This window comes from Balaenoptera musculus, chromosome 7 (assembly GCF_009873245.2).
Source record: "Balaenoptera musculus isolate JJ_BM4_2016_0621 chromosome 7, mBalMus1.pri.v3, whole genome shotgun sequence".
NCBI classification, from domain to species: Eukaryota; Metazoa; Chordata; class Mammalia; order Artiodactyla; family Balaenopteridae; genus Balaenoptera; species Balaenoptera musculus.
Genome location: NC_045791.1, coordinates 41,023,183 through 41,050,474, shown reverse-complemented (window position 1 = coordinate 41,050,474; position 27,292 = coordinate 41,023,183). Strand labels below are relative to the sequence as shown.

General features: G+C 37.9%; 1 protein-coding gene across 13 annotated transcripts in view; it reads right to left on the bottom strand.

Annotated features, from left to right (window-relative positions):
* Window positions 1-27,292, bottom strand: part of PKP4 (plakophilin 4) — a 246,075-nt gene that overhangs the window by 112,178 nt on the left and 106,605 nt on the right. For 12 of the 13 annotated variants that reach the window (XM_036857416.1, XM_036857429.1, XM_036857422.1 and 9 more), the window contains one exon: window positions 3,810-3,922. The exons of the other annotated variant lie outside the window; for it this stretch is intronic. In XM_036857416.1, the coding sequence (XP_036713311.1) occupies window positions 3,810-3,922 (113 nt within the window). The remainder of the gene's footprint in view (window positions 1-3,809; window positions 3,923-27,292) is intronic. 13 annotated transcript variants of the gene reach the window in all.

Below are 27,292 nucleotides of genomic sequence, written 5' to 3'. Positions count from 1 at the left end.
AAGCACACTGAAACGTGTGAAGAAGGCAGATATGAGAAAGGGTGAATGCCAAGTAGGTGACCTAATGGTAAAGCATCCTTTCCTGAGGAACTTAAATCACACTGGGCTTAAGTTTCATTATTTATTCAATGAACACTTAGCAGGGTGCCTGCCTGCTGAGCCCCAGGCACTGTGCCAGGGCTGCGGTGAGCTTTAGCACCTCATAGGAGGCTAATACAGGCACGGAGGAACAGTTATGAGAGTTTGGATGAAGAGAGATGACTTTCCTGGAGAACTGTGGGAAAGGCTGTATGAACGGGTTAGCACTTAGCTGGGGGCATCAAGAATACATGAGAATCCAACAGGAGACGGGAGTAGGGCAATCAAAGTGGATCAATTATCATTCCAACCAGAGTTCACTGAATAAAGAAACCCACCTTACTCATAACCGTTAAGATTCCATAATAGATTCCTGTCTTGCTGCCTGGACTCTCTTCTTTCTGACCTACACCCTACACTCTCAGGACAACTGCTTCCCACTACAGCAATGTGTTTCAACCTGTCTCCTTTACAGACCTAATGAAGGTGACACTCATCATCACCTGGTTCCCGGTTCTCCACAATCAAATGCCAGCTTTACTCTTCCAACCTCATAAGCCACTAGGTCCTTTTAGTACACATCCTAGAAACTACCAAGCCTCTTGGAACTCCAGTACCGCAGTGCGAGATCATACACACTTCTGCGCATACTTTCCCTCTTTCTCTGGTCAGCCCGGTTTCCATTTCTGCAGGACCCACTCACTCACCCGACATTGTCTGACTGAGCCTCAGTGCCATGCCAGGTGCCAAGCTGGGCACTGAGATCCAGACACAAAGCCCCAAATCACTGACAATAAGTATTACTCACAATATGTATTTTACTAACAGATTTTTAAGGAACCTATGGAATTAGCTAATTCAAACTATATAACCCTAAAATTATTTAATATTTTAAAACATTTACTACAGAAAATAATCTAACAGGCATGCATATATTAACAACCCCCTTGTTTAACAGATATCAATATTAATATTTTTTGTTATGTTTGTTCCACATGGCAGTCTTAAATAAAATGTTACAGATTTGGCTAAAGCCGAATTCCTGATAGCTTCCTCCTCCCCTTCGTCCCTAGAGGTACCACTATCTTAAAGTGGTGTCATCCCGAAATATTTTTTATACTTCTACTAGAGATGCACTGATTCGTAAACAAAATCAAACACTATTTAAATTCAGTATTATGTATATTTTAAAATATTCATAAAGATAACCTACACCTATTCTTTGGCAACTTGTAGTTTTCACTCGAAAGTCTGTTCTGCAAAGATGTCCACGTTGATACATGTAGTTATTTCGTTTTAATGGCTCTTGAGTTTACTTATCCACAGTTTATTTCCCATTTCTATCCTGATTCAAATTTTTTACTTTTGCGAATAATGTTACAATAAGCATCTTTGTACCTGTCTTCCTGTGCATACCTGTCAGACTTTCTCCAATGATATCAAGTTCTTAAAGTTTTAAATCCTGCTCTCCTGCTTGCTGATTCTTACTCATCCTTGAGTTTTTTTGACTTGAGTTTTTTATTATCTGATTGTGAGCTCATCTTTGGTGATGTCAGTTTCTCAGCTGGGGATTCCTGAACAATGCGTACAGTTACATTTGGGCTCCAGACCCACATGCCGTGCAAGCCTGGGGTTGTCCAAGGGTGCAGCTTTTGAGGGTCATAGCTTAATGCAGTGTTCCCAAGTTCAAGTCTACCACCATGAGCACATAAGGCCTCACTCTTTGGTCCCTGCATTAAACTTAAGACTCCAGTGCTTTGTTGGGGGCTTGACAGTGCCCAGGCCTCTTGCACTGGCAGCTCAAATGCTTGTGGCTCTGGCTTTTGGTTCTCTATTTCTAGTACCTGGGGATTTTCCTTTCTCCTTTGCCATTTCCTCTAGGTATTGACTTGTATTATTGACATATCAAGTATCTCTAGGAGTTTACCGAGAAAAGCTCTATGTTTGTTTAATTGGCAAAATTGTCAGAATAAACGCCTTAACTGAATTCTTTAAATACTGATTTAATTTTTCTAATAGTGTAAAATTATATTTGAAAAAATCTGGAAATATATAACACCACATTATTTAGCTTGTGAACTGCTCTTTTTGATGCTAAACATACAGATATCCTTTAAAAAAACTGGGTAAAATTAAAACAAATTTTTGTTTTGACAATTTTAACTTTCTTGATAAATTATCTAATTGAGGAGTACAAAGCTAGAGGTAGAAATTTTTGATTTGTAATTTTACACCTTGCTTATAATTTCTCTTCCTATAAAAAGCTGCCTGGATGTCTTAAAAATGATCACATAATTTGATATCTGTGTTTTGAAAGTTTTCTTGATCTTATTTGCATGCTTTATGCCATACTAAACATATTAACGTGCATAACTGTTAAGGGTCAGAGATTAAAAAATTCATGACAATTTTATCTGCCTAATAATTTTAAATCCATAGCAATCAGCTGGGAAAGACAAACTACAGACAGCATTGTATTCACCAAGAAGGATTTTTTGGCTAAGAATAATAGAAGATACTGAGAAATACAACAATTACGATGTTAGAAACAACTGAAAGACAAGTTACTATGGGCACATACCTACTTAGGATTAAACAAACTAAGCTTAAAAATGCAAGCAACAGAAGTATTTTATGATAGGCTTTATTGGAATATGTAAATACTAAGAAAGAAACCCACAGATTGCATAAGCAGTGATTTCACCATTTGGAGTTGTGGCAGTAATTTTTATTCTAATGGTATTTTCAATAGCATAAGAGGCTATTTAAATATAAAATACTTGTGATTAAATGTGGTTTTTTCCAGTAATATACTGGTTTTGCATTTACTATATATTTTTTTAAATTAATTTTTATTGGTGTATAGTTGCTTTACCATGTTGTGTTAGTTTCTACCATACAGCAAAATGAATCAGCTATACATATACATATATCCCCTCTTTTTTGGATTTCCTTCCCATTTAGGTCACCACAGTGCACTAAGTAGAGTTTCCTGTGCTATATAGTATGTTCTCATTAGTTATCTATTTCATACATAGTACTGTATATATGTCAATCCTAATCTCCCAATTCGTCCCACCCTCCTTCCCCCTTTGGTATCCATACATTTGTTCTCTACATCTGTGTCTCTATTTCTGCTTTGCAAATAATATCATCTATACCATTTTTCTAGATTCCACATATATGCGTTAATATACGATATTTGTTTTTCTCTTTCCGACTTACTTCGCATTTACTATATTTGAATATACAATTATTTCATATAGTAATTATTTCGTATAGTACTTTTCCAGAGTTCTAGAAAACTCCAAGTAAACTGAATGTGTTTTTCAAAGCTAGATAAATGTTATCACTTAGAAATATTTCTTAGTTAAAAAAAATCAATACCAGGTTTTCAAAGCCAATTAGCTTTGCCAAATAATTAGCAATTAATTGTTGAAAACATTCATTAACTTTGTCTACATATAAGAAATCAAATTTCTAAAGGTAGCATAGTAGCTTTTGCTAGAGAGGCATACCAGTGCTGTATAAAACACTTCAAGCACAGGATTGAAGGATAATCAATATTACAAGAGGTTTCTCAAAATTAGAATAAATTGACATTTTTGGTATCAATTTCAGGAAGGCCAGTTAACAGTGACAACACTAAAAGCATCATTTGCTGCATGTAGGACAACTTAATAAGGTGTGACTTGAAGGCGCGTAAGAAAATAGAGCCATTGGCCCTGTACCTGGTGCTGGCGATGCTTGGTGATTCTGCTCCAAGCCTACATCTTTCTAGCTGACTGGCAACAATCTGCCTTTCCACCTCCAGTTCTCGGGTTAGTCGCTGAAACTGAAGCTCCTGTGATTCAAGGAAATAGAAGGCATATAAGGCACCAGGTTTGCTTAGGCAGATACATGAATTCATGTACGTCACAGGAAACACAGGAACATGCCCGTAATGTAACACTACAGTGTGGCCTTACGAGATTAGGGTTTTGAATAGAACTGTGGGCCTAAACAACCTACTAATTTGTAGCTTTTACAAACTTAAAGGCACTAGAATATGTGTCTTCGTTTGAAACTGAAAACATGTAGACGTTTATTTGGCCTTTTTTGTTGTTGGTGGTGGTGGTTCTAAAGAGGTCTTCAAACAGTACTTTTGCTCCAGTGATGTATTAAAGTAAGGTTTGCAGAGTCCTCACTCGATGTGCCTACATTAGAGGCACACCAACCAATATAGGCTCTTCATCCTCAACAGCCAATTCTTCCATCCCTCATACTGTATGTAGCACAGCATTAAAAAAAAAAAAGAAGTAAATTCCTGTGATGAGAATCACTTGACCATATTTGATACAAAGCCTTTCCATTGTTAAGAAAAAAAATCATTACAATCCCACAAAAAAGTCTTGCTATATTTATCTATAATACACATTTTTTCCTATTGTCACAAGTGCATTCATGTGTCACTGCATGAAGGGACAAGAGAAAAAATAATGAAAAAGTCTGGGCCATAATATAGAATTTAAAATTGTATTAAAAAGCTGGAAAGAAAGATTGTCTCAAGAAATTATATTCTACATTCTATGATGCATCATGAAGGCCAGTATTCTATTCTACGAGAAATGTTTTAACATTATTTGTACTTATCTCATTGTTACCTTGACAGGATTTTAATAAATAGAAAGCAGGCCATGCCATAAAATATCTATAAATCAAATAAAGTGTACTCTAAAGGCTTTAAGCCACAAATAACATCTCCAATAACACCTCAAGCTCCCTTGTGCCATATTAACTCCTTACAAGTCTACTCAAAGCAAATGCTGAACTGTAAGTGGTTTAATTGGACACTGACTCCTGGTTCAAAATACCAGACAGATGAACCCTAAGTCTAGGAGCTAATCAGAAATAAAACTACCTTAGTTTTGTTTATAATAATAATATTACTGACAACATAATATTATTTATGACAATGTGTATTTGCCATGCAAACAAAAATAAACAATTTAATTGAAAAGTGTATTAACTCCCTGTGGAATCAGGCAAGTGTGCAGTTACTTGACAGCATTGGCCGTGCAAATTCTACAAACTATTCCTAGAATAATTCTTAAGAAACAGTCCGTGAACTCCTTATTGCTTTCTGGTATTGAGAGTCCTTTTCTAATGAGCCCAGTTGGTGTGGGCGTATAGGGCAGTGCCTGAATGAATAATAGTTGGCCCAATGATGCCGTACAATAGGATCATAATGGGTAAGTGGGACACTGCCTACATCTACTTAACAATTCCTAGACCACAGGCTTTTGATAAATGTTCGGCAACAAAAGACCAGATAGATAATAACTGCACAACATTCAGTACCAGGCTAAGATCATTGATTTTAAGGACAAATAGTATTATGTTTACTTCACACTTAGTCTTTCTTTGTCCTTAAACAGCATCACAGTTTTTGTGATATGCTTCCATTCTTTCAATTATTTTACTCAGTTGTCTTATTACACACATCTTTTCCTGGAAGACTGGCTGCTTGGATCAAGCTGGGCCAGGAAAGGACCATCTGTGAATCTCAAAATATTCCCTAAGCCATCACATAACATTTGTGTTCTCAGTTCAGTGGCTACTAGGGATTGAGGGCTGGAGGGTTTTCTTCATTTGGAGATAGCCAAAAGTTACCAGGGTAGGATTGAGGCATGTTTCAAATTAGAACATTAAAAAAAATTCCATTCATAGAAAAAAAATATATTTTAGTGGATTTTTAAAATCATATTTGTAGCTGCCTATGGCCTTTTGAGCATCCTTTCAAGGAAATAGTTGGGAAATTTCCTGCTTGAAGGCACAGGTTGGAACTTAATGTCCCATAATTCCTTCCTTTAGAAGCAGAGACAGACGACTTTGGCTCTGCCGAGAAGATGCCAGACTGTGACTTGGATGCTGAAACCAAGACGCTGACATCAGAAAATATATGAAGCTCGTTTTCTCTCTCTTTTTCACATTCTTGCTGTACTCCCTGCAGTAGGACTCAAGGTCAAGTTTCTAATGTGGAAATGACCTCCACACAAACTATGTTTATACTTGGTAGCAGTGGCAGTGTTTACTTGATGTGGACACTGTCCCTGGGAGTTTAGTCTCAAGGTTTGTTCTCCAGTCCTGGCAACAAATATGGGAATTCACTAATAACCACCTTTTTTCCCCTGCATAATTAGCCATGTCAGTCTCTTTTTCTTGCAACTAGAAACTCTGACTGACATACCACTAGAAACCATTTACAGTTGTCAAGTTGCTAGAAGAGCCTCTGTACCCACGATGCAGCTACATTTTTTTAGAAGTTGGGTAATTCCTTTAACACTCATGTGAACTGAGTAAAGTCTACACTGTATCCCTCCTGGCTGTGGAACCCATAATATTGAACATCACTGGCTACTTTTATCAAAACCATTTTACCCATTATTTGCCTACACTTCTCACAAGTATGACATCATTAAAGCCCCCAAAGCAGACTCTCAGGAAGCTGTAAAGCATGGAATCTGTAAAGGTTATCTAATACCTGTGGATATTTACAAGTAAAATATATGTATGTTTTGTTATAAAATTATTAATACTACTTCTACAGAATATAAATAAAACTCCCACATGTGACTGGCACCAAGATGAATGAGTAGGATATAAATATTTGACAATTCTGTCTCTACTGGCTTCTTAGACTGACTGACAAGACAGTATTACACAGTCATATAAAAACACATCTAATGATTTCTAAAATAACACTGATTAAGATGATTATGCTCTGATATCATCTAAAAATTTTAAATTTTAATATTTTATCCTCTAAACATAGTGTGTGAAGGCTGATCTTTACTGCAGCATCCAAAACTGGGCATCTAAATTATAGGGGGGTCCTTTGAGAAGAGCAAGGAAATAATGTTAAAAGCATTTGCCAATGATTAGTACATGACAATTTCCTCTTAAATTCTGTCAAACAAGACCATAATCAAGCTTAGAAAGAAAGCCACGCCTACTAACATGCTATAAAAGTGGAGTCAGTTCACATGCGTTTGGAAGCTTTTGTTTGTATTTACCTCATCTCTCTCGGGTAAGTATATTGATAAATATTCTCTGAGAGTCAAGGGAATAGAAGGAAACAAAGATTCACTTGCATGATCTTGTATGGTAGACAGAAATGCATGGCCCAAGGAGGCCCAAGGAAGGACTCAGTACCCCAGTGGTCAGTGCCTTCAGTGGGGCCTCAGCTGCAGAGAATCTCCTTGACCAAGGAAGTTGTACCCTTCTGGGCAGGCTGCACACAGCCACTGATTGAGATGAGAATATAAAAGCCGGGTCCAGATTTGCTTCAGAGCTTTCCACGGGCTTGACTGCCCGGCATGGTATTTGGACCTCTCCCCTGCCCAAGCCTGCTTTTCCTTGCCCTCACCTCCGCAAGTGCTGATCTATAATAAACATGCATGCACAACTCCACTTCAGTGAGAACCCAACCTGGGACAGTATTGTTTTTGGATTCCTTTTATATAATGATAGAAGTTTTCTCTCACTCCTAATTTTTCAATACCGTGAGATGCTTTAAATGTACTGAAAAAGTATACACAATAATACAATGAGCTTTGGCAAACCTGATCCAGCTCTAGCAAATCTTACTATTTCGCGACATTTGCTTCAGGGTTTTTGAGAAATAAAATATTACAGATACAATGGAATCCCCTGGTTTCTTCTTCCTGGATCTTATCTCTCTCTCTTCTTCCCTCTCCAGAACAAACCATTATCTTGAATTTGGTGTTTAATATTCACATGAATATTTTATATTCTTACTACTCCATATATACAGATCCATAAATAATAGATAGTATTGTTTTGCATAGTCATACAATTTATATCAATGGTATACTACCCAGTGCTCTGCAGATTGGTTTTATTATGATTTTGAGATTTATCAGTATCAGTACACATAGATCTAGTTCATTTACTTCCATTGCTCAACAGTATTCTATTGTATGGCTACAGCACAATATATTTATATGTTCTCATAATGATGAGCCCTTGGGTTGTTTCCAATTTTGTGCAATTATAAGCATACTGCAAAATAAGCATCGCTGTATAAATCATCTTGTGCACATGTGCCAGACCTCTCCAGTAGAGACGCAGACGTGGAATTGTTGGGTTGAAGGCTATGCATATCTTCAAGTTTACGTGACAACGATTATCAAATTACCTTCCAGAGTAGTTGTACCAATTTACATTCCAGTCAGCAGTGTATGAGAGCTCCAGTTTCTGTACATTTTCACTGATACCGATTTGCATTTTGGGGCTTAAATTTCCTTCCTTCCTTCCTTCCCTCCTTCCTTCCTCCCTCCCTCCCTTCCCTCCTTCCCTCCCTCCCTCTCTCCTTCCTTCCCTCCCTCCCTTCCTTTCTTTCTTTGTAATCTGATAGGCATGGGGTGCTACCTTGCATTTATTTTATTTTGTATTTCCTTGCTAACCAACATCTTTTCATATGCTTATTGGCCATTTAGGTACCCTCTCTCACAGGTATCATAAACTCTCAGGGGGATAATGTCCCCCTACTACCAGCACCCAAGCTTGTCCTCTTCTGGGGGACAGGTTTCTCAACACCCTTGTACTAATGCTGTAGCTCTGTAAAGTTTTATGTTTGGGCAAGGGATATTCCATTAGACTCCCCATCTTGGGCAGCCCTCCAAGGGCACATGGCATTTGACATCGAATGGCATGCTCAAGATCACCTAGGTTTGACACATACTTTCAAGGTGGAAGCCAGGTTTACTGCTTACTTAGCTTAGGAGTCCCACTTTCACTTTGGTTTTTGTTTCTGTGAGCACTTTACTTCCTTGGCAGCTCAGCCTTGCTTTTAAAAAGACAATTTAAATACTTTATTCAGTATACATATTTAGTTTCTTTCAGTGGGGAGACTGGTTAGGGTATTGAATATGCCAGAAATGGGAGTCTCCACAGCTTTTTCTTATTTTCTCTTAATTTCTCTGAGAATTTCTCAGTATTTCTTTCAATTCACTGTTTCTCTGTTTGCCTTGTGAAGGGTTTATCTCAACTATTATTCACTTTTTTCCAATGACAACGTTTTCCATTTCTGAGACTTCTTGTTGGGTCTTCTTCACACCCACCTGTTCCTGTTGCTCATTTGGAGTGAAAACTCTACCGTTACCTAAACTCCAGGTACCTCAGTCCTAAATGAGACCTTAAATTGGTGATTCAGTGTTACTTTTAAACAGAAATAATACTGCATACCTAGTCATGTCTCCTGCCACTGGCTTCCAGAAGCCCAGGAAGCTTTCAGCATTAGGTCCTTCTGCTCCCGTCTCCTTCAATAAGCAGGAAAGCGCTCCATCCCAGACCTCAGCTTCAAGGACTCTGGTGCTGGCACTAAAAACAGGGCATACTTCACCCTCTTGTGGCCTCCTAGCCCCTCTCACCTTCATTAAATCCTCACTGATGGCCAGTCGTGACATATCTCCTGACCCTTTCCAACTGTGCCCTATGGAAGCCTCAATTCCAGTTTGCAAATTCTCTGTTTATAAACTCTTCATCTTTTACTCAGAATATTCTCCATCTCAGGGTTACTAAGAAGACTCTCCACCTACAGACTTTAATTGAAATGTAGTTCTTTCCTGAAAATACTGCTTCTTCTGACCTCTCTCTGGTGAAGACTATGCATTCTTCACACATCACAGCTGAGGTGCTCCAGAGAAGGAACCTGGCCTTCCCCTGGCTCCTCACTACTCTACTTATTAGCATGAAGTTGTATATAATATTCCTCACTGTCCTCCTGTCAGTAGAATCTGTAATCATATTCCCACTTACATTCCTTTTTTAAGAAAGATTTATTATTTATTTATTTATTTATTTTGGGGGCTGCATCGGGTCTTAGTTGCAGCATGAGGGATGTTCATTGGGACATGCGGGATCTTTCATTGAGGCAAGGTCTCTTTGTTGCAGTGCTCGGACTTCTCTCTAGTTGTGGTGTGCGGGTTTTCTCTTCTCTAGTTGTGGCACACGGCTCCAGGGCATGTGGGTTCTGTAGTTGTGGCATGCGGGCTCTCTAGTTGAGGCGTGTGAGCTCAGTAGTTGTGGCACGTGGGCTTAGCTGCCCTGTGGCATGTGGGATCTTAGTTTACTGACCAGGGATCAAACTCGTGTCCCCTGCATTGGAAGTTGGATTCTTTACCACTGGACCACCAGGGAAGTCTCGTCCACTTACATTCTTACATTAGTATGCTGTGTTCTCTCTTTCCTTAGATGCTAGAAACAATTATTCTTCCAACTTGTGCAAAAGCTCATTGGGGGTCATGCCATCCAACTACAGTTGCCCACTTGTATCACTAGCATCTATTTACTTCAGGTAGTTCTAACTGATTTACTAATTCAGGAGTGGCTACAATAGTTACTACCACTATGATGATGACAATTAAGAAACAGCAGTAGGCATTCCTATCAGGCCATTAGCGATGACACCCTCAACTTCCTGTCCCCACATTTGTGTTAATCCTCAGTCCTCTTCCAGGCTTGGTAGAGGGAGTGTCCCCTTCCTGTCTAAGGCCAGACTCTCCATGCCCTCTTGCCTCTTCCAGGATCTTGCTTCTCTTTCCCGAATCGTCAGTGTTTCCTCTCAATTTAATGCTTAAATCTTCTCATCAGAAAACATCTTCCTGATCTCAGGACTCCTCAAGATCTCTGTTTCCTTCCCATTTGACCTACACTACCTTTTAGTAAATATTTCTCTTTAAATTGACTCCTTTTTAAGACAAGACAGTATCATCCTAGCATTAAATCATTGAAATCCTGGTTTCTAATGCTTTTATATAATTTTCTTAATATAAATTAAAATACGTAATTTTTAAAGATGTTCATCTGTGTATTAAAAACCCATTCACATCACAGTACATGTACAGCACACCAGGGGTCAACATACCTTTCCATGTCTATACACCTCAGCAGGAAAGTACTGAGTACTGGTTAGACTGAAAGAAGTAAACTGACAAGGTCATTATTTGATACAATCAGTGCTTAAGTAAGAAATAATTTTTATTTCAATCACTGTTGCTTAAAAATCTTCCAATAATAAATAATTTACCTTTCTAATTTAGTATGGTGAAAGAGTTTATATCACTAAAAGATCAATCATCACTGAATAATAATATGTTAGATTTTTAAGGTGCAGAGAATTTCACAGTATATGTCCTATATCAGGATATACTATAGCATTTTTTTTCTCTTTTGCATGTTAAAAAGATGAGTAAATTATGGTCATGATCACATATTTGATGCTCTTGAGTCAGGCCTAGAGAACTACTTCAAAAATGAATATTTAAGAGCTAGTAAGAAATCCTCAAAGCATCCCAGATTCCATTCCCTAATCTAGGCTGATACCAAAACCAAAGCAGTCATATTTTCAAAGGGTCCCTGAACTCTCAACCTTAATAACCATCCACTAGTGCAGAGGTGATCAAATGTCCTGACCTTCTATCACAGTTTACTTAATAATTGACAAGTCTTTATTAAGTCTACTTGGTAGTCACTAAAAACCATATATAATTAATTATAAAAATGCTAAGTATATGATGTTTAACCCCTTTGTACTGACCAGATCCTTCTGTTAAGAAGAAACATTGCCTTTCTCAATCAAACTGTGTTCTCAGATACCAGTGTCCCACTGTCCCATAGGGGTTTATACCTTCAAGCAGGTTTGAAAAATGCTGCCCAGAAGATTCCAAAGCTTGGAGGTTCACAGTGACACTAGCATATTAAAAGTTTTCAGACATCCACCAGTAGGATATCAGCTTACCTTTGTATAACCTGGCAATTCTTTGATTTATTGAAACTAACCACACTTTTTCTTTTTCAAGTAATAACTATTAACATCTCAAGAAACAATATTGTCTTGCAGAACACAACCTAGTCAACACTAAAAATTCAGCTCAGGGAATTCCCTGGTGGTCCAGTGGTTAGGACTCTGAGCTCTCACTGCTGAGGGCATGGGTTCAATCCCCAGTTGGGGAACTAAGATCCCACAAGCCAAAATAAATAAATAAATAAATAAAAATAAAAATTCAGCTCATTTTTATTGTATTTTGGGATGGTTGGACTAAGGGGTACTATCCTGTATTCTACATTAAAAGTATACCTTACACGTTGGAAAACAAAATTTTAATTACTTTGGTCAAGGCTGAATATTTACAAAGGGCCGGTCACCACAAAGGGTTAACCTTCAAATGGAAACTCCTGACCTCACACCACTCTGAAGACAGGAAGGGAATTATTGTTAGGACGCTTCTGCTGGATTAGTTGCTCTAATCTAAGCCCACAGCTTTTTACATTTAGATCTTCTTTAAGATAACAGAAAAACATGAGACACAACCACCAATCTGATTTTTTGTTATACTAGTTAACATTCAAATAGGAGATGATCAACATTCAGATCTTTATTGTTTTATCCTACTATCAAACCACACAGGATTATACCAGGTTTTAGCTTTGATATCTATCCTTCAGTTTTAATGAAGCAGAGAGAATGGCAAAGCTTACCAGATGCTCTAAATTTACATTCTAAACCTCAGGCTCTTATCTGTAACTGTCACCAAAGTTCCTTTATTAGGAAATCAAAATGAAGAGAGGTTTACATTAAAACACACTAATGAAAGCTTTGCTTAGAGTCATACAGAGGAGAAGGCTGAGGCAAACAGGTAAAAGCTCAAGCCTTTCCTACAGCATCACTGATAGCTTTATAAAAACTTGTCTACCCACCAGTAGCTCACTGGCTCTTAAATCTCTTACCTGGCAATCTCTGACCATTGCATGGGCCTGTGTACACCAGTGATGTCCAAATCCACTATCTCTAATCAGATTCAAACTGATGTATTCAATGGTAGTGAACTAAGCATTTTGATGGTAGTGAACTAAGCATCTCTACTTGAAGGATGAGCATGGCTCCCATCTAGCCATACCACCCCCTGCCTCCTGTGTTTTCTCTTTCTCCACTGCAGTGGTCCTCAAAGTACGGGCCCTGAACCAGCAGCATCAGTATCACCTGGAAACTTCTTCGAACCAGAAGGGGTCAGGTCCAGCCATTGGTGCTTGAACAGGACCTCCAGGAGATTCTCATGCACACAAAAGTTCCAGAATCACTAACCAAATGGAACCACCATTCCCCTTTTACTCAGACTCAAAATGCAAGTGTTTTCATCTTTTCATCATTTTCCCCTTTCTCTTATTCCCCATTTCTCACACATTAAATGGTTTCCCAAATCCTGTCACTCAACCTCTCTACCACTACTGAATCCATTCCCTTCCTTGCCATTCCCACCACTACTATCCTAATTCGGACTCACATTAACTTTAGACTATTGTAATAACCCTGCACTAAGCCTTCTCCCCACTGTGGTGGTGAGGGGCCTTGACTCTGCTTTTCACATTTCTTCCAGATAAATCTGTTGAGGGTATAATACTACTCATCAATAATCTCTATCCTTTCCTGAGTGTTTCCTGGACTCCAGGCTCTCTGCTAAGCTTTAACATGCATTACGTCGTTAACTTCTTAGTCAGACTGCAAGGTAGTGAAGGTTACCCTCATTCACAGAGGGCTGACTTGACTGAAGTCATCCAAAGCCAAAATTTGAATCACATCAGTCTGACTCCTAACCCCATGGTGTTTACACACCACTGTATACTATGCCCTTCACACCCAACCTGTAGTACGGTTATCACAGCCTTATTTTAAGACCCTCTGCAGTCTGCCCCAAATACCTTTTTTTCAGTCTCCTGCCACTCCCCTTCATGCACCTGGACAGAACTATTCATAATTGCCTATACTTACCACTCAGAGCTTTTTCTCACCTTGCTCCATCCACCTGAAATATCACCCTCCCGTGTGCCTAGAGTCCTTTATCCAGCCCTTGCGTAAAGCACTTAGCCATTACATGTGCTCCATTTACTAAGCTGAATTCTCCTTAAAGAACAGTGAAATCTATATTTCCTCCATCTAGCTTCTTACAAGACCAAGACAAGAAAATCCTGTTAATTCATTCTGGGTGAGTTTTACACAGTACACTTTATTTAGTATGTTATAATCGATCACATAAATTTTTAAATTGATTGATTCCTAAGTATTTTTATATAATGAAAGGCATAATATATTATGGTTGATCCTTTATGAGGCTCTTAAAGCATTTCAAATGTAATAATAATCACATGCTTACGACGTAGGTAAGGGAAATTAGAAAAATCAGTGGTACAAAAGGATTTTCTACCTTTAAAGTCACAGAGAGATATGAAGGCAGAGCTGTAGCTAGAACCTGTGTTTCCCTAAATTTTGTTGACTGCTCTTTCAATAAATCAGCTCTATCAGGGATTTCATATTATTCATGGTGACATGGGCAAATAGGTTCTTTTTTTAAAAAAATAACATGCATAATTTCAGTGGTACAGTAGCTTAATACTGTTACTATGACTTACTCCATGCCACTGCTTCCCCTCCCCTCACTTGCTTATAACCTGTTTCCATCTGCCAAATTCCCTGATCTCTCAGGTGTCACACCCTGCCTCTCAGAAAATCAGAAGTTCCCCAGCCTTGGCATGACATTTTTGAAAAGCTGTCCACAGTCCACTGATACTTTAAATTATTAAACTAGAAATGCCTTCTTTTATTTCCATTTACCTTCTCTCCTAAAAGTAGAATGTGTGTGTGTATGAATATATGTGTGTGTAAATATAAATGCTAGGTAAGTCTTCTGTTAGTTGAGGTTTTACTAATTTATGTTTACTAGTAGTCAAACAAATATTCAAGAAAAGAGCTACAACATGAAAAATGGATGCCTGGTATCAGTGTCAGCTGTAGTTGTCAACAACAACTCCTGCTGTCATTTTCCAACAAGGTAGGTATTGGTAGAATTAACATCAAAAACACAAAGGAGATTTCCCTTAAAATGTAATGATTTGATTAGACATTTTTAAAAAATTCATTAAGAAATTATGAAAAATAATAATGACTTAACATTAATAATTTATCTGGTTTTCTAGTACTCAAATATTTCAAAATTAGTAAGACCAGTGATGCATATCACCTAATGTTAGATGTTTATTTCAGAGCTAATTGACTGTGCAGATGATAATAATGCATATAAATCATTATTTGCTGAAATGGAAAAGTGAGAGGAATAAATGACCAACCTCTCACTTCCTCTCTGTGCACTAGTTGTTACAAACACAACAAAGAATATGAAAAGGATAAGAGAAACAAAAACAAGGCAAAATTTAATCTTCCTTTCTTCAGTAGGTCTAATAAATAGCACTAGGGAATAAGAGGCTAATTTTCAAAATGATTAATTTAAGGTTTGGTTAGTAACTTAATGAAGTGTAATGGGGAAAGAAAACAAATACTGTCTAGTGCAGGTAGCGCTTGTCTTACGATTATACTTTTTAAATTACTAGGCTTACTTCTACAGCTGTTCTTTCTCCTTTGCAGATGTTTTAAGACTAAAGTGTGGGGAAGCGAGGAGGTAACTAGAATAAGAACATACATTTATGAGCTGTGCCCTAGTCAGTTAAATGTTTCCCTGAAGAGTTTTGTTACCCAGCCCAAGAGGTATAAGCGGTATTCAATTGTTTTGCCTTTTTAACTTTTTGATTTTTACATTTTACCTGTATGGCTTCACTAACATCATTTGTTTCTAAACCTCCAGAAGTTGTCCTGGGGTTCTTGAGAAATAAGGTTAAGAAAAATCAATGTATTATTGATAACCACAGGACATCTCTAACCTACAGGAAACATTAAAGCCTTAGGACAGAACTGGGGCACATCAATGTATCTGCATCCAGACTCATGACCATCCTATTTTCAGGTCCACAAGTGTTTCCATACTCAGTGTCCTCTGTTTTTCTCTGACTCTCCTGCTTTCTCCCCTAACATCCAGCTCTTCTACAGGTGAGCTAAACAGAAAAGCAATTAAAATTTGTTTTAATTTAAAAATTTGTTGTTCCCAATAGCTGTATTTTCCTCACTTAGCTAAAAAAGTGGACAAGTTAAATAAGGTTACTTTTTACTTGTGTTAGGTCTGTATGGCTCTCAGTAGAAAACAAAGAAAAAGAAAAAAGAAAAAAGTTCTTAGAAAAAGGTGCAAGACTTCATTATTTTTATTGGTCATACTAATTTACTTGCCTGAAAGAATCTATGAATTACCATATTTAGAATTCTTTTTCTCTTGCACATGATATATACTCATGAAATGACACATCTGCTTATGTTTGGAGCAGACATAATTTGATATCAAATGTCTTACTTTATTTTTTGTTAAGTCCTAACACTAGTGGTAATACTAGGTACCACCGAATGGAGGCCAGCTGTGGGTCAGGCACTCTACATATTTTTTTCTCTAATCCTTACAAAAGTGCAGGCCACTATTGAGTTGAGCAATCATAGCGTGGGAGAGGCAAAATAAATGACTTGCTCAAGGTCACATAATTAGGAAGTGGAGCGCTGGGAATGGAACTCTAAATTCTTGCTCTTTCTGTTACAGGAAGCTGAAAAAAATAAGGTTGTCTCATTTTCTATTCCTGAAGGTTTTATTTAGAACTGTATTGACTTTATTGCTTCAAAACATTTTTTCCCAAGTCAAATAAAGCCCTGGAATGTAATAAGAATTAAAGAGCCAGATGCTAGTATATATTGGAACTTAGTAATTATGACAAAGGTAGAATTTCATTCAATGGGAAAAGAACTGCTGGTATAATTAGGGAAAACAAAGCTAGATTACCACCTCAAACCACACACACACACACACACACACACACACACACACACACGTTCTATAACAAATATAGGGGAAAAAACCCACTATATAAAAAGATGACCTAGGAGAATATTTTTTTTCAGTATCTTTTTTTAAAAAAACTGAAGTATAGTTGATTTACAATGTTGTGATAATTTCTGTTGTACAGCAAAGTGATTCAGTTATACAGTTATACATATATATATATATACATTCTTTTTTAAAATATTCTTTTCCATTATGGTTTATCAGAGGATACTGAATATAGTTCTCCATGCTATACAGTAGGACCTTGTTGTTTATCCATCCTAAATGTAATAGTTTGCATCTACTAACCCCAAACTCCCAATCCATCCCTCTCCCTCGGAAACCACAAGTCAGTTCTCTATGTCCATGAGTCTGTTTGTGTTTCATAGATAGGTTCATTTATGTCACATTTTAGATTTCACATATAAGTGATATCATATGGTATTTGTCTTTCTCTTTCTGACTTCACTTAATATGATAATCTCTAGTTGCACACATGTTGCTGCAATTATTTCATTATAAGAATTATTTCATTCTTTTTTACAGCTGAGTAGTATTCCATTGTATATAGGTACCATATCTTCTTTGTCCATTCATCTGTTGATGGACATTTAGGTTGTTTCCATGTCTTGGCTATTGTGAACAGTGCTGCTATGAACAGGGGTGCATGTATCTTTTTGAATTAGAGTTTTGTCTGGATATGCCCAGGAGTGGGATTGCTTGCTGGATCATATGGTAATTCTATTTTTAATTTTCTGAGGAACCTCCATACAGTTTTCCATAATGGCTGTACCAACTTACATTCGCACCAACAGAGTAGAAGGGTTAGGAGAATATTTTTATAAACTTGGGATGATAGAGACCTCCTTAAAGAAGACAAGAAACCTCCAAATCATAAGGGATAAAACAAGCATATTTAACTTCATAAAAATAAAACTTCATACTCCAAAAGCTCATGCAAAGTCAAATGTCCAAAAAAAGAGAGCAAGAGAGAAATATTTTTAACACCTAACATATAACACACATTTAAAATCTCATATAAACAAATTTACACATAGTAAAAATAGGAAGAGTATCAACAAGCAATCCATCTAAGATGAAATGTAAATGCTAATTAAAATATCAGAAAAAATGTTCAATTTCATTCATAAGGAGAAAGAAAATCAAATAACAAGATGCTGGTTTTCATCATATTGGCAAATATTTTCAAAGTGTCCCATCCAGGGATGGGGAGGAACACTTGGAGAAAAGAGCACAGACACGTATTGTTCATGTTAGTGTGATTTGCTATTATAATCTGGTAACCTCTTTTAAAATTAAAAGTATATATTCCCCGTGAGCTTGCAATTCCACTTTTGGATATATACTCTGGAGAAATAAAATCAACTGTATACATAAAATATTAATTGCAGCATTGTTAGAAACAATTTAAGAATCTATCTATATGGCAACATTTTAACAAACTATGGAATCTCCACACTACATGTAATAACTACTATATATGTGGTTGTTAAAAAGAATGAGCTGGACCTTTATCTGTTGCCTCAGAAGGACCATTACATGCAATTAAGTGAAAAAGCCAGTTGAAGAGCTGAGTAAAACACAGCAAAATAATAAAATAAAAAACCTCTATATGGGTTAGTTTGAGCATGGAGAAAACTATGACAGGAATATAGCAGATCAGGAAGACTGGTTGCCTCAGGAGGGTGGGAATGAAAAAGGGGTCAAGACATTATTTAAATAAATAAATAAAAGAAGATAAATGTAATCTTCTTTTATTATCTTCTTTGTATTGTTTCACTTGTAGCTAGCATATGAATTCCTTAGTTAAAATCTAACCCCAAAAACTAAGAATAAAAGAATAAAAGGGCTAAAAAAAAATACTGTTTAAATAGTACCAGGACAGATCCTGCTTAGGAAACAATCTAATTCCTGGAAAATGGTATTCTGATTGAGAGGAGAATAGATGATTTTACCTTTTTGAAGTTATTAAAGTACTCTGAAGGGTTCAATAATATTCTAATGACCCATTCAAACAATGAGCAACAGCACGTGGATTTACAAGTCCTTGGCACTGGTAAGGGCATGGAGAAAAGGTGCCATGGGGATGTATATTGGTGCAAACTCTTGTGGGGGCAATTTAATAATATCTAAAAAAAAAAAAAGTGTACCGAACTATTGGTCCATCAGTTCTTTTTTTTGGCTGTGTTGGGTCTTCGTTGCTGTGCATGGGCTTTCTCTAGTTGTGGCGAGCGGGGGCTACTCTTCGTTGCAGTGCGTAGGCTTCTCATTGTGGTGGCTTCTCTTGTTGCACAGCATGGGCTCTAGGTGCGTGGGCTTCAGTAGTTGTGGCATGCTGGCTCAGTAGTTGTGGCTCGAGGGCTCTAGAGCACAGGCTCAGTAATTGTGGCACACGGGCTTAGCTGCTCCACGGCATGTGGGATCTTCCCGGACCAGGGCTCAAACCCATGTCCCCTGCACTGGCAGGCGGATTCTTAACCAGTGCGCCACCAGGGAAGTCCTGGCCCATCAGTTCTAATGCTGAGACTTTGGATATACTTGGAAAGGTACACAAAACTGACCAATTAAATAAAACTAGAAACAAGCTAACATCCATCAACGAGGGACTGGTTAAATATATTACATACCTCTATAAGATGGGACTCCATGCAATTGCTAGAAAAGGCTGAAGTAAACCCACATGTGCTGGTGTGGAATAATCTATAAGAAAGATTACCCAGGAAAATAAAGCTATGCAGTTGTTTTTTTAAAAAAGACAGATGCTGGAGTAAGCAGAAAACCTTTTTTTCTTGATGTATACTCAAGAAACTTAACCAGGTAAAGTTTTAACCATTGGGAAAATGGACTGGACATTTGTAGGGTAGTTTACTTTTTATTTCATACTTTTTAGGTGAATATTTAATTTTTTTTTAACTTGGGTATTCATTTGTTACTAATTTTTACAAATACAATAGAATAAGAATTGTTTTTTCATTTAAAACCACACTAAGGAAAAAAAAAAAACACACACAGAACCTAATTTTTACTACTAGTTAAAAGCTCCAATTCTGACCTATTTAAAAAGAGCATGTTTTAAGAATTAGTTTTCATAAAGGGAATGAAATACATGATAGCAGTAATAAATACTTTACGTGAAAATAAATGTTGTATAATGAACTGATTAATAATGAATTCTACGTATATAGTTCTCTTAAAACTCTGCAGGACTCTTTAATAAAGAATTGGTATCTTTAGAAAGGTGCTTCTCAGCTAGTTCTATAGTTTTAATGAACTTTCTTCCAAAAACTTCTAACAAGTAGGGAAGGAAGGAACAACTTATGCTCAGTGTAACCATAAAAATCAAATCCACATAATCTTTCTTACAAATTCTATATATCAACATACCTTTTGGAAATAAATTCTGGAAGAGGACGTACACTTAACTTTCAATTTTAAATCATGTTAGGGTAAAATATACATAACACAAAATTTACCATTTTAACTATTTTTAAGTGTACAACTTAGTGGCATTAAGTACATTCACACTGTCATGCAACCATCACCACCATCCATCTCCGGAACTTTTTCATCTTCCTAAATTGAAACACCATACTCAATAATTCCCAATTCCTCCCTCCACCCAGCCTGTGGCAACCACCATTTTATTTTCTGTCTCTATGAATTTAACTATACTAGGTAGCTCGTATAAGTGGGATCATACAATATTTGTCATTGGTGACTGGTTTTTGTCACTTAGCATAATGTTTTCAAGCTTCATCAATGCTGTAGCTTGTGTCTGAATTTCTTTCCTTTTTAAGGCTGAATAATGTTCCATTGTTTGTATATACCACAATTGTTTATATATTCATCCATCAGTGGATAATACCTGGATTGCTTCTATATATTTTTTTAAAAATCCAAAATGTTGTTTCAAATTTAAGCAAACTTATAAGATTTTGTTTATGAACACTGAAATTTGAAATTCATCTAATTTTCAGGTGTCATGAAATCACCTTCTTCTAATTATTTTTAAACCATTAAAAAAGGTAAAAAAAAAAAACCCCAAAAACATTTAGCTTGCAGGCTACAAAAAAACAGGTGGGGGCCAGATTTGGATTGTGGGCCAGAGTTTTGCTTACCCAGGTCCTAGAGCTTAAAAACTTGTAAGTCTCTTTAGAAGCATGTGGTTAGAAGTAGATTACAACAAAGATGCAAGGATTCTAAGACTTGCACTCCAACCTGGATCTGATTCTAGGCTCTGTCACTTACTAGCTAAATAATACTGAAAAGTCACTTTAACATCTATAAGCCCCAGTTTAACTGTCTGTAAAATGGGGATAACACCCACATCACAGAGGAATTGTTTAATGCTGCATATACCATAAAGCTGTTTTTAGAGAGTTGGGCATTATATAGTAACAAACATACATTTGAAAAAAGCACCATGTTCTTCCCTAATAGGTTCACTTGCCAAAAATTTGGGGATATACAGTATTCTCAATTCCTAAGTGGAGAAAAAAATAAAGTAATCTGGACTATAAGGAGATGCCTTGGATTCCGTTTTTACTAAGCTCTTAGTATTGTACAATGCTATTATACCATTCAGTTAATAATTTACTTCTTTCACCTTCTGATCATATTCTGTTCTCAATAGCTCTGCTTTGTCATTTTTTGTTTTCTCTTCTTAAACCTCACATAAAGAGGATCCAATTTTATACATCCCAAGAAGAGAGTGGTGGCTGAAACACCACTCATGACAAACAACTAAGAAAAGAGTGGTTGCTTCTTGCTAGTATCATATGTTCTATTTTCTATTTATTAAATTTCAAAACAAGTAATTTTAGCAAATTTAGGGACCCTCACAAAATTAAAATGTATGATTTCTATAGTCAGCATGACAAATGCCAATGAACAATACGGGGATGGTGGATAAATATGTTAAGTTGTTCTTTAATACTCAGATACTGATTCAATGCAACCCAAAATCTTTATTCAATATTTCCCATCATCTTACTCTATTAAGAAATTCCTTAACACTAGACCTATGGTGATCATTTCACAATATATACATATATAGAATCATTATGTTGTACATCTGAAACTAATATAAAATTATGTCAATTACATCTCAATTAAAAAAAAGAATTCCTTCCTGGGAATTCCCTGGCAGTCCAATGGTTGGGACTCAGCGCTTTCACTGCCACAGCCTCACGTTCGGTCCCTGGTCGGGGAACTGGGATACTGCAAGCCAAGCAGCGTGGCCAAGAAAAAAAAAAATTTCCTTCCTTGTGTCTATTTTATGAAAATACTGAAAAACAGCTTTTTCCTCTTGTTTTTTGAAGATGTTCTGATCAGTAATTGTCATGCCAACAACTCATACCTACAGTTAACAGACGTGAAAAAGATGGAGCTGAACTCTGTAACTGTCTTCTCTCCTACAAGCAGAAGTTGATGTGCCTAGAGGATGCTGCCTCTGAGCCGAATGCTTGGTGCAGGTGGTCGGCAGAGCATCAGGTTCGGTCCGCGTGCCTGTCCAGGCCCAAGGCTCAGGTAAGCAGAGGCTAGTCCACTGGTCTACACCTGCCTCAGAGGTGCACCAGCCTCAGTGCCTGGGACCATGCCTGCTGCATGCATGTGTGAGTAAGAATGAGAAGGCTGGTCCCTTTGGGAAGGAAAGATAACTCAGTCTGCCAGAGGAGACCTTCTGAGTCCATCAGCAGAGTGAATGAAAGGGTGTGGAAATACCACCACGTGGCAGGCTATGGCTCTCTCTTACTACTCTCCTTGAAACTAAACCTAAATGATCACTTTAAGTACACATCTGTGACACTTATCTTTTAAAATAAACTAATGTGTTTATAATTAAAATAAAACATTTTAACAGTATTGTGTAATGAAAGTCAAGAATATCAGATGGTAGGTAAAAATACATAATTTGGCCAACCTTAGCATTTTCTCACAGCACACAGTAAGTTGGTTTGAACAGCACAGAGTTTTAGAACAGCACATACTTAGCTGGGTTTAATTTAAGAACAATGACATGTTCATTGTAAAGGCTGCTGGGCTGATGACTCTAGCCTGGCACCCTTGCACTCCAGGACAGTATATAGAATGGCTTGGATGGTTTCTGGCTCTCCACCCCTTTTCACTCATATGAATACAATTGTTTTATGATTGAATACACCAAATTTTAACCATTCTCTTATAATCTAATAAGACTCTAGCAGAGATTCACTTAAGGAATTATAATGATACCAGTATTACTAGCTATTATTTATTAGGTGCTTACTATGAGCCAGATACTGTACTAATGCTTTCCATGCATATCGTACATGATGAGTACAACCAATAACCAATGAATGACTTCTACGTGCTAAGTATCTCTTATTTAATTTTTATAACCACCCCACGACGTACGTATCATTACCCTCATTTTTGAGATGCAGATCGTGAGTGTCTAAGGTCACACGCCTGGCAGATGGCAGAGCAGGGAGATGAAGCTAAGAGGTGTGACTCCAGAGTTGGTGCTCTCTATCACTGTCTTTCAGCCTCACACCGTGACCTACAGAGTGTAGCAATGAAATTGATTTCCAGGTGAAGAGAGGGAGATAACAACCTCTTAAAAATAACACAAATTCGGCTTCCCTGGTGGCGCAGGGGTTGAGAATCTGCCTGCCAATGCAGGGGACACGGGTTCGAGCCCTGGTCTGGGAAGATCCCACATGCCGCTGAGCAACTAGGCCCGTGAGCCACAACTACTGAGTCTGCGCGTCTGGAGCCTGTGCTCCGCAACAAGAGAGGGCGCGACAGTGAGAGGCCCACGCACCGCGATGAAGAGTGGCCCCCGCTCGCCACAACTAGAGAGAGCCCTCGCACAGAAACGAAGACCCAACACAGCCAAAAATTAATTAATTAACTAATTAAAAAAAAAAAAAGGTCAACCCCAGAGTAGCGTTGCAAATAACTGTTAAAAAACACAAGCCTAAGGAATCCATCAGAGGTCTCGCTGCCTGGCTTGTTATTGTACTCTGATGTGATCACCTCCTTCAATTTAATAACTGTGACTCATCAGTCTTTCTTTGGCATTAGCTAAACAAGATGGCACTGTTAAGTAGTACCGTAGTGGTCTCAAGTTCCAGGGAAGCAGCTGTGGATGAAGGGAATCTAGTTTACAGCTTTTTAGAGATATCTTCTCTATGGTTTCCCATCTGATAAACAGGGCCTTCTGTGATGTCCAGCTCACTTTACAGAGAGAGAGCAATGTCTTCAGTGGATCTTAAAACTCTTGGGATCACAAACAAGAACTTGTAAGTGCAAGTCGGAAAAGAAGTGCTATATTGCTTCATTTATCTATCTGGATTTCTCCAGTCTGAATTTTCTATGCAGATTTCTGTTTCTAAGCTCATTATTGTCAATATATCTGATTGAGAAAGAAGCTAAACAAGTCCCAGGTGAGACTGTACCATAGCAACAGGCCCGCCATGAATTCTCTGGGAAGCAGAATTTCACAGAAGTATTTGATTGCCTATTCACACTCTTGATTATAACACACCGAGCTGTTAAACTAAATTGTATGCCATTAGTGTATTGAAGAACCTTAAAAAATAAACTACCCTGTGTGAAGATATTTTTCACACTTAGGTTCACATTGAGATGTGTTTAATTGTATGTAGCCCATTTCCCTTCTATTTAGAAAACAAGAGAGACATTTTTAAACTATTTCAGAACTTGCCAATGTCACAGTGTAGTAATGTGATAAATGAGGCATTACTACCCTTTATCACAGGTAACTATTGAATCCTTATTCTGGTTCATAAATATTTGTTTAATTCTCCATTGTGATTATGACAGAATACAAATGTACTGCCCTTAGAATTTGATCAGGAGTATTAAAGTACTGTACCTTGAGTTAAATAAACAGTGGCCAAAATAACCATAGAAAAAGAAACCTTGAGGTTAAAACCACTTCAGTCTCATAGTAGATTATACTTAGACTTGGCCTATTGCTCAGCTGGGACAGTATACTAATAGCAAAAAACAGGTTACTGAGGAAAAAAAGTAGTTTACATCTGTGGATTATCACAAAATGGCAGCCATCCTACAAATTATCTCATGACCAAAAGTAAGAGCAGGTGAGAATACAGATAGCATGAGCAAAATCCATCACAACCATCAGAAAATCAACTCAAAGCAAATCCAAATCATCGCCATCCATCTTTACATTTAAATACAATACATTTAACCAACTCTTCCCACATTTTGGCTGTAAAGGGTGCTGGAGACAGAGTAAAACATTTCACAAACATTCAAAACAAAGGACAGAGGAATGTTCACGAAGTTATTTTTACACAACCAAATCTGTTATTTATGCTACTAGAAACACCCAGTGGTGTGGCTCTAATCTTTACATTTAGTTTTGTAATGCATGGTACAATGTTTCTATAGCAGATCTGCCTTTCTAATTACATTCTGCTCTATTATTAAAATCAGTTTACATGTCCTTAACACTTACCTGCTGTAAGGGAAAGGTGGTGTCCCAGAAGCCTACTGGGCAGCACTACAGATGGCTCACAATTACAAATACAGCAACAAGCTCCAGAGAAGAAAGAACTGACTGAACAATCTCAAACCTTAATTACTTTATAAGCACTTAAAGTTTACATAAGATTGGTCCCTTGTTTCCTTTCTTTCATTTTTGATGATGTCGTATTTGGCCTTCCTCTTAGAAGACTGGGGAACTCCCTGAACTACCTAGAGCACAATTAGAAGTTATCCTTTCACTAAATAAACATGTACTTATATTTAATTGACTAGGCATGGCTTTTGTGAGACAAATTCCTTAGAATCTATTAATACAATTAGAATATTCAGGACTATTTATTTCAAGCAAGCAAATAGTAATCACAATATTGGGTTGGCCAAAAAGTTCATTCGGTTAATAAATACATTGTTCAATAAAGTTCTTGGTGAAAATGAAAAGTGTCTTATTTACTTAAAACCGAACGAACTTTTTGGCCAACCCAATATACTGGAAATACGCAGTGTTGCAAGCATTATATAATGGACACCTGTTGCCTGTGCCACCTAGCATCTTTTTACCTTTCTTCTAGATATGGCATTCTGATTTTTCCGTGGGGAGTCCTACCTGCCCTATTCTCAGACCATGTGAATTTAGTATATCAATGGTAGGGTTGCTCAAGGTATAGAGAAAGCGGCAAGACCAACGAATAGTTTTTAATAAAGATGAAGAATTATTTTGGGGCCAGTACAAAGGAAGTGAGCTAAAGGACAGGATTTTTTGGTCTAAGAATACAATGTTTAAAGGAAAAGGTCACTCCACATGAGGAAGCCAAGGAACTGCTCTGCCAGAGACTGGATGGGCTGTCCGGGTGGATGCTGAGGTCACCTAGAGACTCATGGTGGAGGAGCTGGAGGAGTGGCTGGGAACTGGGAGTCGGGTCTGCAGTGAACGAGGCTGAGTAACCAGAAGGTGGTCAAATGACAGCACTGAGGAGAAGGAGGGGGTGACGGTGATGCAGCCAGGCAAGGGAGTCTCAAAGGAGCAGGCCTAGTGCAGGGAGTGCAAATGTGAATGACTGGGGAGCAAGGAGAATAAAGACTCTTTCCCGAGCTCAAGAAACCCAGAGATTAAGAGAATAACCAGATACCCCTAGAGTGGGTTTCACTGAATGTGGGGTCCCCTCAGGGGACAACCAGACTGCTATTAAGGAGAGAAGCGGGGAAGGAAAGATGAGAAGGCTGAGGATGTGGGATTAGTGGCTGACCACAGAGCAGGAGTTCCAGAGGACATGGGAGAAGGGTTGGGGAGGCAGCATGGGGAGAATGGGGTTAGACTGGACAAGCGGACAGACAGAAGGAAGGGGATGGGAAATCGGCAGCTAACAGGATAACCAGACAGGCATGGACTTCTGGTGACGAAAGGAAGGCAATGTGAGGTGTGAGAGATTGAGTACTTCGGTCTCAGGAAGTAGTGCAAAAACCTGTGGATTGTCAGAGGGAAAGGGGTGTAGACAGCTGAGCACAGCGATCCCACTGAGCTTCAGGTGCAGGTATGGTGGGTCCTCTAGGTTGTGGAGGGTCTTAGGCCTCAGGGGGTGAGTTGTCAGTCACCTGTCCCTTGGGGTGACAGATCTTAGGCCCAGCGCCCAGGCACAACCTGGCAGTTAGTGGGGGCCTGATCCACAGTGTGATCAGGTAATGTCTGCAAATTACTGGCCTCTAGAGCCAAAAGAAAACCCTACTCTTAATATTCCTATATGACAGCACTTTGCTTGGAAATCTTTTCAGCTAAATATCCGAGTTCACTGCTTACATGCTTTCCACACAACTGTGGGAGACAATTCACTTATGACATCCCTATTTCAAAAGAGAGAAAAATGGAAGGA